General features: G+C 38.0%; 1 protein-coding gene and 1 long non-coding RNA gene across 2 annotated transcripts; one reads left to right on the plus strand and one right to left on the minus strand.

Annotated features, from left to right (window-relative positions):
• The first annotated feature begins 6,312 nt into the window (after window positions 1-6,312).
• Window positions 6,313-10,312, plus strand: LOC142635231 (protein PIR-like). Its single transcript, XM_075809426.1, has 8 exons — window positions 6,313-6,385; window positions 6,745-6,809; window positions 7,019-7,096; window positions 7,703-7,822; window positions 7,910-7,980; window positions 8,112-8,204; window positions 9,923-9,992; window positions 10,187-10,312. The coding sequence occupies exons 1-8, from the start codon at window positions 6,313-6,315 to the stop codon at window positions 10,310-10,312; spliced, it is 696 nt and encodes a 231-aa protein (XP_075665541.1).
• Window positions 10,313-14,049: 3,737 nt separating this feature from the next.
• LOC142635972 (uncharacterized) lies at window positions 14,050-14,403 on the minus strand. The gene is made up of 2 exons (XR_012844222.1): window positions 14,345-14,403; window positions 14,050-14,238 (listed from the first exon to the last, which is right to left on the minus strand). It is a non-coding gene; the product is annotated as an uncharacterized LOC142635972 (long non-coding RNA).
• Between the last annotated feature and the right edge of the window lie 459 nt (window positions 14,404-14,862).

Consider the following 14,862-nt stretch of genomic DNA (forward strand, 5'->3'; position numbering starts at 1 on the left):
AATATAATCATCATCCTTCTTCAAATCCTTCAAATTTTTTTGGCAAGCATATAATATGGATAATCTTGGAACTCATAAGTCATAACCTAAGAAACATGAACACAGATGCAACATGAGGCATGATGACATAGCAATTCTTGAAAAAATAGGACACAACATGGTGGGGACACAAAATTGATTAATAAGTGTGTGTGTGTGTGTGTGCGCGAGCGCATGTGTAGGTATATTTTACATATTTTTAGGCATATTTATGTTTATTTTACGTATTCTAACTGAGTAACCACAAAGGTGTTTGAAAACATATCCAAAAAAATTCAACTAAAAGTAACAGTTAAAAATATGCAACTAAGTGCTCTACTAAAAACAATAATTGAAAACAAGCAACTAACTCTTCTTCTACATTATTTAATAACATAACATTAACAACAACATAGTTATAATGATAAAATAAATGTAACTATGTTTGAAGTTTTAACTTTTAACAATGATGTTTAACAAATGAAAGCAGCTTTGCTTAGAGAAAGGGGCCAAAGCCCCAACACACCGTCGTTCCCGCAGTTCAGCTTAGTAAGACGTAGCAATTTAAAAAATAAAAATAAAAATAAAAAAGCCTTCATGGATAAGAGAAAGGGTCAAAGGCTGCCATACTTGACCAAGAGAGAAAGAGCAAAGAAATTATAATTCCAGCAGCATTGATGACCACCAATTTATGTCACCGGTGTTCAATCAGGTGAGAGAACAAGCATTAGAGGAGTTTGATCAAGTGAGACAATAACCATTAGAGCAGATCGAGACATGGGCAGAAAGAGAGAGAGAAGGCTGATAGAGTTCATTCTAAACTAGAAAATGAGAAAAGAGAGAAAGCAGAAGAGCTTTCATTATTTCCCCTTTTTTCTTTTCTTTTGAAAAAATGTTAGAAAAATTTATTCATTAACTTAAAAGGAATGGACATCATGCTAAAACAACAGAAACCAAGAGGTATGTCTTCTAACCAATAACATTACAACAAGACCTACCATGTAAATCCATCAGCTTGGCCACTCTATTCCCATTTGAATGCAAAAAATCAAACTCCCAAGTACACTAATAGATGGAATCAACAATGGTTATACAAGACATCAGTGGCCGTAATGTATTGTGTGTAAATATTTTCATATAGGAAGAGTTTATGAATCATAAAATATAGTGTGCTTATTGTATTGTAAAAAACATATGCTTTAAAATGTTATTTTTTGAATTTTTTCATACTTTTATTTGAATCTAACAAGTTGTTACACTTGTTTTTATCACTAAATTATTAGGTTACTTAATTTAGCCTAATAAAATAACATGTCCGTAAGTTTTTTTTTTTTCCCCCCCTACAAAATTTGGACTACATACTTACACTTCACTTTCATATTTGAAAACTTCTTTTCTATACTATGAATAAGGTACATAATTTTTTTCACCATGAATTCTTAGTAAATTTTTAATTAATAAAATTTCTGTTACCCAACAAAATTTAACTGATTTTCCATTATTTTTTGCAACCCATCATGTCAAAATCAACTACAAAGGCTTTAATTATATCAACAAAAATCCTATTCAAATTAGAATTTTCAAACTGAAATGGAAACTATAGTGGTGAATCTTTGGTATTTTTGAGTCTCCCATATTATGAAAATTTCTTAGTATACTAGGCAAGATAATTCTAACTACTCTTTAAGTTTAACAGACAACATCTGTTAGACTGTCACACTACTGTCTTCAGAAGATTAAACAAATCTCTTTGGATTTAAACTTTACCTTAACAATTTGACAATCACCTTAATCTATTCAGTTCATCATGTTGAGCTTGGTTTTCCGGTATACAGATGGGTGCATTGGTGTCATAAAACAGAGTTTGAGTTTCAAGGGCATCATAACATCAAAACACATTTCAATTATAAGTATCCAAAAACTCTTGTTTTAGCATTCCCATTTAAATCATTCCTCCCTTTGTCCCAACTAGTTTTTTCTGTATTCCATTTTGAGATGTTGCAATATATAGTCTTATTTTGAATGGGGATCTATCTCATGTTTAGTCACATTTCCTTGCATGTAGAATAGCATTCCTTCGCCCCCACACTATTAATGATCTCACAGTTGAGTATCTAAATGTTTGCAGTATGGAGCCTTGGATTGATGACGAGCCACAGGTCTTGCACCCTGGTCCACTTGACGAGTCATTGTTGACGCGACAACGATATCATCGATCAGAGGACATTTGGAATGGCGAGGTGAAATATCTAGTTCTAACAATCGCTTTAATTTTTACGTTGTCTTTGACTTTTAGTTAGCAAGTTCTTTCAAAACACAATTTGTAGTTGTAATAACCGCTATAATTTTTATGGATTTTGCAGGACCCGGGCCCACTTACGTGCCGTGGTCGCACTAAGGAGATGGCAAGCATTCAGATGGAAGATAATCGGGTGATTGACATTATCAAGTTGCTAAGGCTGGAAGGATTGTTTAGGGCCCCTTCCAGAGAGATAGATCATTGCCTAATTTCGGCCCTAGTTGAGCGATGGCGGCCGGAGACGCATACGTTCCATCTTCCACATGGTGAGATGTCAATCACCCTACAAGATGTGGAGGTCATTTTCGGACTTCCTATAGACGGTGAGGTCTTGGTTGGGCCGACTGCTGTGGTGGATGGGGATTGGCGAGATCTGTGCATGGAGTTGCTTGGTTTTACTCCGGCGAATGACAACAAAACTTTGGTGGGGCAAAGAATTCTCATCAGCCGCCTTGTTCACGCCATTGCAGTGCCACTGCCTCATGACGCAACAGAGATGCAAATACACCAGTATGCTCGGTGCTATATTTTAGCGCTGCTAGGGGATAAGCTTTTCATGGACAAGTCGGGAGATAGGGTGCATTTGATGTTCTTGGCGTTCCTGCGTGACCTTCGTGATCCGCCACAGTATAGTTGGGGTAGTGGTTGCTTGGCCTGGTTGTACAGAGAGTTGTGTCGGGCAAGCGAGAAAGGGGCATCGCAGATTGGTGGGGCGTGCACATTGGTCCAGTATTGGGCATGGGCAAGGTTGCCATTCTTGTGCCCGAGGATAGAGCCCCCACCTGGATGTGATTATGGCCCATGGCCATATGCTCCACTTTCATTTAAGTAAGTATTTTTCTAATATTGTGTGTGCAATGTACTCTTCTTAGTAACTATAACATGGGTATTATCTTATCTTATGTTATTCGCTTCTAACTGTAGGTGGGTGCGGGTGCCAAGCTCGAAGAGTAGGCCATCCGGCATGGCCTTGATCCACTATCGCGAGCAATTAGTTAGAATTCAGCCGGACCAAGTATGGCAAAAAAAAATTATGTTTGGTTATGTTAATTTTTGTTTTAATAAACTTGATGTTATGATAATTGTTTTTTGTTTCTATTGTAGATTGTGTGGCAGCCATACGAGGCAGACTTCGGCCACCTTCCTGACTTTTGCGTTGCAGGGAGGGATACGTGGACGGCAAGGGTGCCACTTGTGTGTTTTTGCATAGTAGAGATACACCACCCAGATCGTGTCCTTCGTCAGTTTGGGTTGGCGCAAGAGTGGCCCGACCATGTTGTGTACGATGAAAGACTGCATAGAATAGACTTGCGTGGGAAGGTGGAGAAGAATTGGAGGGAGGAGCATGGACCGTATATCCTTACATGGGATGCGAGACAACAACGACTTTGCCATGCACCTCCTCAGACTGGTGAGATGCCTCGCGATCATGACTATTACCGCTGGTACCGTCCAGTCACTCGAAAGTATGTCGACCGCAACAGCGCAAAATTAGATATAGCGGTAATGTGTTCTAATTAGATATATCTTAGTTGAGTATTTGGGTAGATTAATAAGTACTATACTATATTATCCATTCTACAATTGATACGTAAATGTCTCAAATTTAATTGTACTGGTTCTTTCTCGGTTTCAGATTGAAAGCCATTTAGCGCCGTCGGAGATGCTTCCCGTAGGCAGCCGAGCCCACAACCATGACCGACCCATCCTAAATGATCCGGCCGGGCTTGGTGGTGGTCCCGCACCAAATGGAGAGGCAAACAATGGGCATGAGACCGAATCACAGATATTGCAATCCCAAGCACAAGCGCAGCACCTGTACGTACACCGACCCGTGCTACTGCAGCTAGGGGCCGTGGTGGGCCTGCTACAGCAAGCCCAAGCACAAGCGCAACTAGGGGCCATGGTCGGCCTGCTACAGCAAGCCGAAGGACAAGTGCAGCTAGGGGCCGTGGTCGGTGTGCAACAACCGCTCAGGTTGTAAGTAGTCCTGAGATACCTGCACCCATCCCGCACGCATCTCTCCAGCCTGAGGTCCCTCCACCCATGGTAGATGCATCTCCTCAGCCCGAGGTCCCTTCACCCACCCCACCTTCACAGCCCAGTTTCGATCTCGGTATTCATTCTCAGTTAACCCCTCCTATGCACCCCGAGACACCCTCAAACCCATCCACTAGCTCTACTGCACCCACTTTGCCTATAGACCCACCCCGTACTGAACCCATGACAATGATCCCCACTCCTAGCCTGTACACAGAGCATCATTACCCACCTACCTCATCCTCATCTGACCCTCTAGGACCTGCAGTTAGGATTGACACTCTTCAGCCAGATACTGATGTACCAGACGAGCATCCCCTTCATCAGCCCTCACCCCCACGAGGTCGACCGCAACGTGCTAGAAGAGCTCCCACTTGTGGGACAGGTGGACACAAAATAGGACACAAAGGCAGCTCTATGGTACGATACCATTAATTACGATGTATAGGCCTATTTTGCAGTTCATTTTATCTTATCATTACACCAAATATTGACTGTATGCATCTAATGTCTTTGCAGCACGATGATGAGCCTAAGGATGATGCCCCGCAGCCTCCTCCCCCGCCCAAACATTACACGAGAGTTAAAAAACGCAAAATTGGTGAACCTTGAAAAAGAGGTTTGTTACAGAGGTAATGTCTAATGTGATATTTTTTCCTGTTGGGGCTCTTATTTGTTGTGTGTGTGTGTTTGATGCTTCATATTTTTACAGCTTTAAGTTTACAATTTTTACTAGAAGTATGGCATTGGTTATTTGTTAGTGTGTTTGAATATGGTACTCTTTATAGCAACTATTTTTTTTTTAATAAACTTCTTTATAGCAACTAAGATGAATGTATGTACGAGAAAACCCAAGTCCTTGATTTCTCCACCCTTCCTCAAAGCTTTGTTTTTGTGTGGTTCTTCTTGTTTGAATTGTTATGCTGTTTTGTTCTTTTATATATGCCTAATAAGTGACGTATACTTCTTTTTACAGTACATACATGGTCTGGCTGCTCGAGGAGTTCATTATCTACATCGGCCAGGGCCATTACTTCAGGATATTGGGTTTCTTCTTCTTCCGGTCTGTATCAATTTGTTCTCTTTTTTCTCCCGGTTTGTGTAATGTACTTCTTATTGTAGAATTCTTTTCTTATATTTAATCTTTATGTGAAAATAGGAACTTGGGAAAGACAAAGCTTATATCAGTGAGACTTTATTCACCCTCATTTTTGTATCTTTCTTCTTGGTAAGGCTTTGCTGTTGTCTTTGCTATCTTGGTTATATATCTTTGTATGGCTGCATCTGTAACCATTCTTTTCCTGTTTGAAGTGCTGTATTCTAGAGTGTTGACACTGTTTCCATTGAATTATGTTCTTTCTTTGTTGCATCTGGAATTAGGATTAATGGAAGACAACATGCTAAATTTTGTACATTTAAATTCAGTGCTTACTATTTTTTGATAAGCAACTCACGTACCTCGTGCAATATGCCTTTCTCATTGCCTCCACGAGACTATTGATTTTCCTGTTGCCTTCTTTGTTCTATAAAGTTAGGCAAATCGGTTTATTAGGAATGTGCACTATTTATTTGTAAATTATACATGCACCTAATAAGTTATTTGAACCCATGACCTCACCCTTCATCACATTCTTATAGTTGATGTGCATGCTATGTTATTCTTAAGAAGCGTAGTTCTTGCTCAAAAGGTTTTGTAAAAAATTCCTTTGAATTGTTTATATAAAATACTTTTGGACATTATTTGATTATATAAAGGAGGCTCTTCTGCTATATTATTCTTTTTGAGTTGCTGTTTGGGGGTGGGTTTTCTTTGACGTCTAACAGTACAAAAAGGGCCCTCCTGGCAGGAACTTTTTTGGTTCCCCAGGGCCAAAACAAGATTTTATTCAGTGCAAAAATGCTTTCTGCTTAAGATAGGATTTTGAGTAGAGGTTCTTGTTTTCTATGTGGAACATATGAGCAGTGCTATGCCTTTTATGAAGGGTTGTAGTTCTGAAGGGCATGTCTGTGAGGCTTTTAGAGTTCTCAGTGAGGAGTTGTGGTAGGGACAGAATACTATTGCTTGGAGGGCAGTGTTCCTGTTTGTGATGAGGAGCATTTGGTTGGAAAGGAATAAGTGCATGTTTGAATGCAAGGATAATTGTTCGGAGAGCTCAAAATGGGTTTTCTCCAGGAATTTATTCTATTTTTATTTTATTTTTGATTTTGTAAGATCCTCTTTCACAGCTTATTGTTCTTCTTTGAGCAATGTATGTGTCTAGGGACATAGCATGGTTAGAACACACACACACACACACACAGGCAGGTTCCCGCACAAACATGTGCTTGTGTGTTTCTGGGGGCATAGTATGGTTTGAACTGTAATTAATAAATGCTTCCTTTTGTAGAGTACAGTGACGTTTCTGCATACCGCCTATCTTTATCAGAGGACACAAAAGCTCTCAATCAGCTGGTATGCACTTCTTGTTTTCTCAATTTGCTTTGTCTTTTGAAAGCATAGAAGTTATTGTCGAAGAATTTACCTTCTTTTCAGAAAATTGGGATGTTTAAATGTCAGATGTAAATGCAAGTTGAAGTCTATAATTACAATTTGATTCATTCTTCTTTAGAAATTTTCTACTATTGTCATTTTATGGGATAGTGACTCTGTAAGACGTGCAGAATGTCCTTATCCAAGAGGGGAAGGATATGGCATCTGTGCTTTATACATATCGCAGTTGTGTCAAAGCGCTTCCTCAGGTCAGTTTTGGGTTTAGTTTGTAATGCTTTTTTTTTCCTTTTCTTTTCTGGACATCAAGTGTATGCATGGTCATTGTTGCTAATTAGCATTATATGGAGAACTGTGCCTGCAATCATTTATCTAAAACTACTCCTTTATGCTTATATATATATATATATATATATATATATATATATATATATATATATATATATATATAAATGTGTGTGCGGCTTAACCTGAAAGAACCTTCCCGTCTGTTTGAACTTGAAGTTCTTTTACATTTTCACAAAAATCTGGTATTTCAAAATGAATGAAGTTCCTAGTTTGTATATTTTCAGTCACTTATATACTTTATCATGGCCCGAGGACTGCTGTATGGTTGGAATATGCATTGAATGATAACTATCAGCTTAGGCTTTTAGGATTGTTAGTAATTTATCATATTTGCATTGCGGGTGGTATTGATTTTGTATCTGTCTTTACTCTATACCTTCTATTTAAGTTAATAAATCTGTGTGTTGGATCCCACTCATTAATATAGAATAAAAATTAAATTTATCCTCTTCCATCAGCATTGGCTTGTGGGATTATGATAATTTATAAATAAAAATCTATATTGGCAGCTTCCTGATTCTATGAAGCAAAGTCAAGCTGACTTGTATCTGGAAACGTATCAAGTTTTGGACTTGGAGATGAGTCGTTTGCGTGAAATTCAACGATGGCAAGCATCGGCTGCATCAAAAGTATGAGCTATTTGTTTACTCTTTTGTTTTCTGTTTTTAAGCTTGATTCAAACTTCCAGTTCCGATTATAGGTGTTTTGTGATGCAGTTAGCTGCTGATATGCAACGCTTTTCTAGGCCTGAGCGCCGCATAAATGGCCCGACAATCACTCATCTCTGGTCTGTTTTATTTATTTATATATTTATTTTTGGTTTGGAACTGATTCCTCGTTTTTCTGTTTTTGATACTACCTCATTTCAAGTGATGATGGCTAGTAGCTATCCCCTTAAGACATCTTTCTCTATTTTAGGTCCATGTTGAAGTTACTTGATGTCTTGGTGCAACTTGATCATCTCAAAAACGCCAAAGCAAGCATACCTAATGATTTCTCTTGGTATAAGAGGTATGGAAATCATCTTTGGTCTGTATTATTTTGCTATATCTTGGTTATATCTCCTAGGCTCCTTGAAATGGGTTTACATACTATTTCTTCTGTTTGTTCTTTTGATCATATTAATTGGGAATGCTCTTTTCATTGGGTCAGAAGATGTTCAAAGCAGAAATCTTAGGCAGGATAGACAATGAGAAAACGCACTGGAATTTTCATTTTCAGATACAAGGAAGTAGGTTTCTATTTAGTAAAACAACAGTGCTGAAGAAATGATGGGATTTCTTTCTTCCTTGATTGGGGATGCATGCTGGTTGACGGGTGCTGAAACTCCCTTTCCTTTCATGGTCTGGGTGTGCTTTTGTATCTAAAAAATAAAAAATGAATAAGGATAGCAAGAGAAAGTCTATCCTGGTTTCAAGACTCATTGGGTGTCTGTGCATGTGATGTACCAATCAAAAGAAAAGAAAGAAAAGAAGAACAAGAGGAAGCCTAAAGTAGTCACACCTAGAGTTTCCTTAGCATAAAACTAAAGAAAGATTCCACACTCTGGCTAGCACTTCATAGTTGACTTTGCTGGTTGAAAGTTGTGGACTCCCAGTAATATAGGATTAGGAATGCCAAGCAGCACACACACACATATATATATATATATAGAAAAGCCAACAGGATCTTGCAATTGTACTTTGAAGAATGAAACTGAACTTAAAGCTATTAAAGACCAACTGTAGACATTATTCTCATTCTTGTTCCTTTTAGCATTTTTGCATAGACATTCTGTTAACCTCCAGCTGAATTTTTAGAAAATATTTGGAACACCTAACGTATTCCTTATTATAATAATAATAATATTATTATTATTATTATTATTTATTTATTTATTTATTTATTTTAATAAATTTATTTTTAGGATAATACTGAATTTGAAATTTTTTGTGCTTAGGAATACAAGATATAGCTTAAGTAAGATCGGCCTTAGTGTCAATGAAACATTATTGTAGTCCAGGCTTAGTCCTTGTAATAGAATTTGATGCCCCAATTATTCAGTTTAAAATTTCTAAATATACTCACAAGAAATTCTCCCCAAATTTCAAAGTTTGGATTTTTGGCAAGCACTCAAAAAGGCCATTATGCTACTTCTTTACAAGCCTGTGGGGTTAACAAGAAAATAAAACAAAACTGAAAAATAAAAATTCATAAAATGACAAGATTGAGTCAATGAAACACCTTTTACTTCACTGTTAAGTGGCCGAATATTTGGTTAGTTGTGTTTGCTTCATTCTAGGTAGCTTTGTTTATGCCGAAGACTACAATGGTTGCTGGAACACAAGAGTTCCAAGATATGGAAAGCGCTACCATTATGTGTATTTTGGAGAATGAGAGGAGGAATTGAACTTTTGATGGGATTGGACCCCCAAATCCGTTCTAAAGTAATTTAGTTGAAGGAAGGTATGACTGAATGACTATTTTGTGTAGTATCCTTGCATCCTCCTTTCTAGAATTTTTAGATCTTTAGAATCTTAGATTGTAATCACTTAGGGCACATTTGTGTATTTGAAGTAGTTCATCTTTTGAATAAAATTATGTTACTTATCAGAAAGAAAACAAGATTTGCTATTGATTTATTAACCCTTTTGATAAAATTTCTCCACAATTATTAGCAGTTTATTTCTTAAATTTTTTTAATTGAATATTCACACAAGTCAGCATTCAATTTATCTCTGACTATTCAGGACATTCACACAAGTCAGCATTCAGTGGCAAGACACTGATTCAATGAGGGAGGAGTTAGATGATTTACAGGTGTGCGAGTGTGGTTCCCTTTGTTTCTTTACATGTAGATACAAGATGAATTTAATGTATGGCTGTTTTTGTTTGGGAACTTTTTTTTTTTTTAACCCGGGGGGTGGGGGGGGTGGTTGGTTTTACATTCACAATTGATATTGTGCCATTCTGCTAGTGGATTGATTGCAATTATCTTCTCACTATTTGTGCAGATTTTCTTAAGCACAAGGTGGGCTATCTTATTGAATTTGCATGTTGAGATGTTCCGTGTGAACAAGTATCCTGTCTATGTTACTATTATTTTTGATATATTGACTACTGTGGAAAAATCTATATGATACCTGGAGTGATTACATTTTCCTTGTTTGATAGTTAAATTGATACATGTTTTACAACAAGGATAATAACGACAAATTTGTCTCAAAACACTGGCCACAATATTCTTCAATTATCATGGGACTGTTATTGCTTGGCATAAGTTCAGCTGCAAGTTCATGACTTAAATGTAGTGCTGGCTTGGTGCAAGTGCAACCCAGGGTTGAATAGGAGCCCTAAGGGTCTAGTTGTTGAAACATATGAATCCTTTTTCCATTTAATTCATTGTGTCATAGGGTTTGAAATAAACATTAAGAGAACATGGATTTCATTTTTTTAACAAAATCTTCTCGCTTTATGCTGTTTGATGGAATGGTTTTGCATTGAAATTTTACAGGCCTACCAGTGGAGAAGTTGCAACAGACATCCAAGTAGATGGAGCAGCCTAAGCTCACAGAATGGCCTTCTAAGAAAGACATAGGCCATATGTTTGAGTTTATAGCATGTTGTGTTGCATGTGAAAGAGCTAATGTCTCAAAAAGTGTCCTGAGTCAGATTTTAGAATACTTGACATCACAAAATAATTTTCCAACTAGTGTTTCCTCTCACCACATAACTTCAACAAGAAGGGAGAAGCAGGTGCTTGCCCTTCTAGATTTTATATGGTTTGTGGTTTGAAATTTTGTTCAATTGTTGATCTCACTTTTTTTTTAGTTTGCTTAAAACAAGTGAGGGAAAGGGGGATTCAAATCTAGGTTCTCCTCGTAAAAGAGACCGAGCATATTCATTGAGCCACAAAGCTCTTGGTTGATAATCTCACATTTGGTTAAATTTCCATGATGACATCAATGAGTTATCTACGGGGTGTTTGGGTTATAGAGACTAGTTACAAAGATTTTATTTTTTACTTTTATAATTTGTAAACTCCTTATATAGTATAAATTGCCTTAACTGGCCTGCAATGGTTTTTCTTTTGGAGATGTTTTTTCCACTTTATCATTTGGTGCATTGCCAATTTGTGGTTAATAATCACAATCTTGCGGAAGACAAAATTGAGATAAATTGATAATTAATCAATAATTTTGGTGGATTTTCAACTAAGGTTAAAATTTGTATCTTATTTAAAATTTACAAGAAAAAGAAAAAGAAAAAAAAGAAACAAAAGCAGAGAGTTAAGGCGTGACGTGTAGGAAATTATTTGATTTGAGAAAAAAAGCTCGGTGGTTTAGTTGTTTCAAATGTTAGATCTATTTAGTGGGGCTCATGGAACCTTTGGAAGTGGAATGCCAAAGGATGATCAGAGTCTTTGATGACAATGGAGATGGACGAATTGATTTCAAAGAATTTGCCAAAGAATTTAAATAATGACATTCAGTATTACGTTAGAAAAGCGAGTTTTACTCACGGAATATTGAGTTTAGACCATAATTTTCACCAAGCACTTATAATTCTTGCAAACACTAATACAAGTACATCTTTTCATAACATACCAACAACAGGGAAAAAATGAGCAAGTGATTTCCTATAAACTTAGCCAAAAGTAATGAACAATTCATCTTTAGATTTGCAAAAGGTGCACGTACAATAGGATCATTTGCCCTCACGATCAACAACATTTTGTATTGCACAAAACGTGTATACATCAACAACAACGTTGAATGTTCGTAGGTAGAAATTTTTGGAAGTCATCATTGCTTGAATCTGAGAAGTCTGAAATGTCACTTTCATCATCTAACGCAGTAATTTCATTAATAAACTTCATGGCTCGCTCTTGCGCCTTCCCCTTTAGATGCTTCCTAGCTTTTTGGACTGCATGAAAACGGTCTAGCCGCCTTTGCATTTGATTGTTCTCTTGTTCAAGGCGAGCAAGTATGTTGGCAAGTTCATCTCTAGGTAACTCGGCTGAGCGTGCCTTAGGAACTCGTAACCCGTGCCATCGACAATACACCTCCAACTCACACCTCTTCTCGTATAGGGTTGACCAGGGTGGTTCTGCTACGGTGAACTCCATTGCGGTGGTATCTGTACTTAGTTTTGTAGGTTTGCCGACCATGATGTGGCCAACGCTTCCAAGACTCTCGTACGTGTATATTGGCATATTTACGAAATCTCTCTTCTTTCCAACCCATTTCCCTCCATAGTGGTCTGTGTATGTTTGTAGTTGTTGATCTGCTGGAACTTGTGATAATTCATTTGTTGAAGTAGATTGAAACTTATTTCTACGTGTACGAGATGATGTTGAGGCGTTGCGACTCATAGCTTACTCAACCTACAAAGTTAGTGGTGTAGGAATAAGAAAAGAATTGTGGTACATTTATAACCTCATTCCACTGTGTATTCAATAATAAAATTTAATATATTCAGGCTTGTCATGTCAATACAGTGGAAAACCACCGCACGAATTTTTTGTTCAAATGTTCCCAATGTCACGGTGAGATTCTCTTATTAAGGCGTAGTTGCAGTGTACTGCCATGACTATTCAGCTGAACAGTATTCATGTGAAGAGTATTTAGCATGCTTGTGTTTCATCTGACATGAACTTGACAAGACAATACCGAGTTGTGTTAAATGCATCATAAACTTTTCAGGGGTCTTCTGCATCCTTGAAAACAGTGCATTGCAAAATGATGCAGATCTGTGTATTGACGTGAGTGTGAATGATATGACTAGATAGGGTTCAACAGTGCCGAGCTATTGAGCAGCACATGTAGCACTATGAATATCAGTGTAGCAATGGTGGACAGCTGACCCCCAAACTCGAGAATTTGTTTTAATAAATGTAGATTTTGAATAAGGGCTCTCAACCTAAACTTGTTGTCTCCAATTATATATGTAAGTACACAAAGATGGATCTTCCCGGCCAAAATGGAACAAAGTGGACTGAATGGACCAAATCAGACCAAATCAGACCGAATGAGACCAAATTAGACCAAATCAGACCAAATCAGACCAGACCAAATCAGACCAAATCAGACCAAGTTAGACCAAATAAGACCAAATTAGACCAAAATAGACCAAATCAGACCAAATCAGACCAAGTTAGACCAAATAAGACCAAATTAGACCAAATTAGACCAAATCAGACCAAATTAGACCAAATCAGACCAAATGGACCGATTTAAATAATCGAGATACCAAAGGAACTCGAGTCTCTAAAACTCGAGTTCCACTGGGCAAATATTTTTTCCCCAACTGCTCTGTTTCAGGCAGAGAGGCAGAGGGGCATGCCCTGTTTCAAAAAAATTTGCCCAGTGGAACTCGAGTCTCTAAAACTCGAGTTCCACTGGGCAAATATTTTTTCCCCAACTGCTCTGTTTCAGGCAGAGAGGCAGAGGGGCATGCCCTGCTTCAAAAAAATTTGCCCAGTGGAACTCGAGTTTCTAAAACTCGATTTTCGCTGGGCAAATATTTTTTTCCCCAACAGCATGCTCTGTTTCAGGCAGAGAGGCAGAGAGGCATGCCCTGTTTCAAAAAAATTTGCCCAGTGGAACTCGAGTTTCTAAAACTCGATTTTCGCTGGGCAAATTTTTTTCCCCAACAGCATGCTCTGTTTCAGGCAGAGAGGCAGAGAGGCATGCCCTGTTTCAAAAAAATTTGCCCAGTGGAACTCGAGTTTCTAAAACTCGATTTTCACTGGGCAAATTTTTTTTTTCCCAAGGAACTCGAGTGTCTAAAACTCGATTTTTACTGGGCAAATTTTTTTTTCCCAGCAGAAAATGCTCTGTTTCAGGCATTGTTTTACAATGTAAATGCACTCAAATCACAACAAAAGTCATTCTCAATATATCACCATTCTAAACATGTCCAACCACACTTAATTTGCAATTCTAACCATACTACTCAAATCACAATCTTCATAGAGGTACATTGGATAGAGAATTACAAGTACATTCAACAACAATCAAAAAGTTCACATAGAGCCAATACAACGTCGTCCATGGAAGGATGCCTGAAAAACGTAGAGTATTTACGTTAGGAGACAAGATAGTAAACATTAGGTAAACATCGAATGAACAACAATTATTTAACCGATGCATAAATTTTTGCCAACCTACCTAGTGTGGAACATGGCCGCTTGTGGAAGCACCGCGGGACTGCGGACATTTTCTGCGGTTATGCCCGAAAGCATGACACAGTCCACATGTCTACTTCGGTTGACTCTCTATCAAATCTGCGTCCTCCCTCCGCCATCCCGGTTCTTGATCCTTATTCCTCACTCCATCCATCTCATTTCTTATTCGTGACTTCACCGGTCGACCTTTGGCCCGCAACAATGCCGGATTAGGCAACCACTTTGGCCCCATGGGATCCCTCCATAATGACTGTGACTTAGGAACCACAAATGCATGCTCATAAGTGTTAAGGGCATGGTTCAAACCATAACATGGGTGAATATACGTGGTCGAATCAATATGTAAATAGTCACATACTCTAATTGCATGTGAACACGGGATCCCTATATTTTTCCATTTCCCACAACTGCATGTTTTTTCCCGTAACCGAACTTCGTAACTGTGGTTTCCCCCTCCTGCGCTAGACACGTTGAGTTGGGTAACTACTTGAAATATCAGCT

The sequence above is a fragment of the Castanea sativa genome, chromosome 5 (assembly GCF_040712315.1).
Source record: "Castanea sativa cultivar Marrone di Chiusa Pesio chromosome 5, ASM4071231v1".
NCBI lineage: Eukaryota > Viridiplantae > Streptophyta > Magnoliopsida > Fagales > Fagaceae > Castanea > Castanea sativa.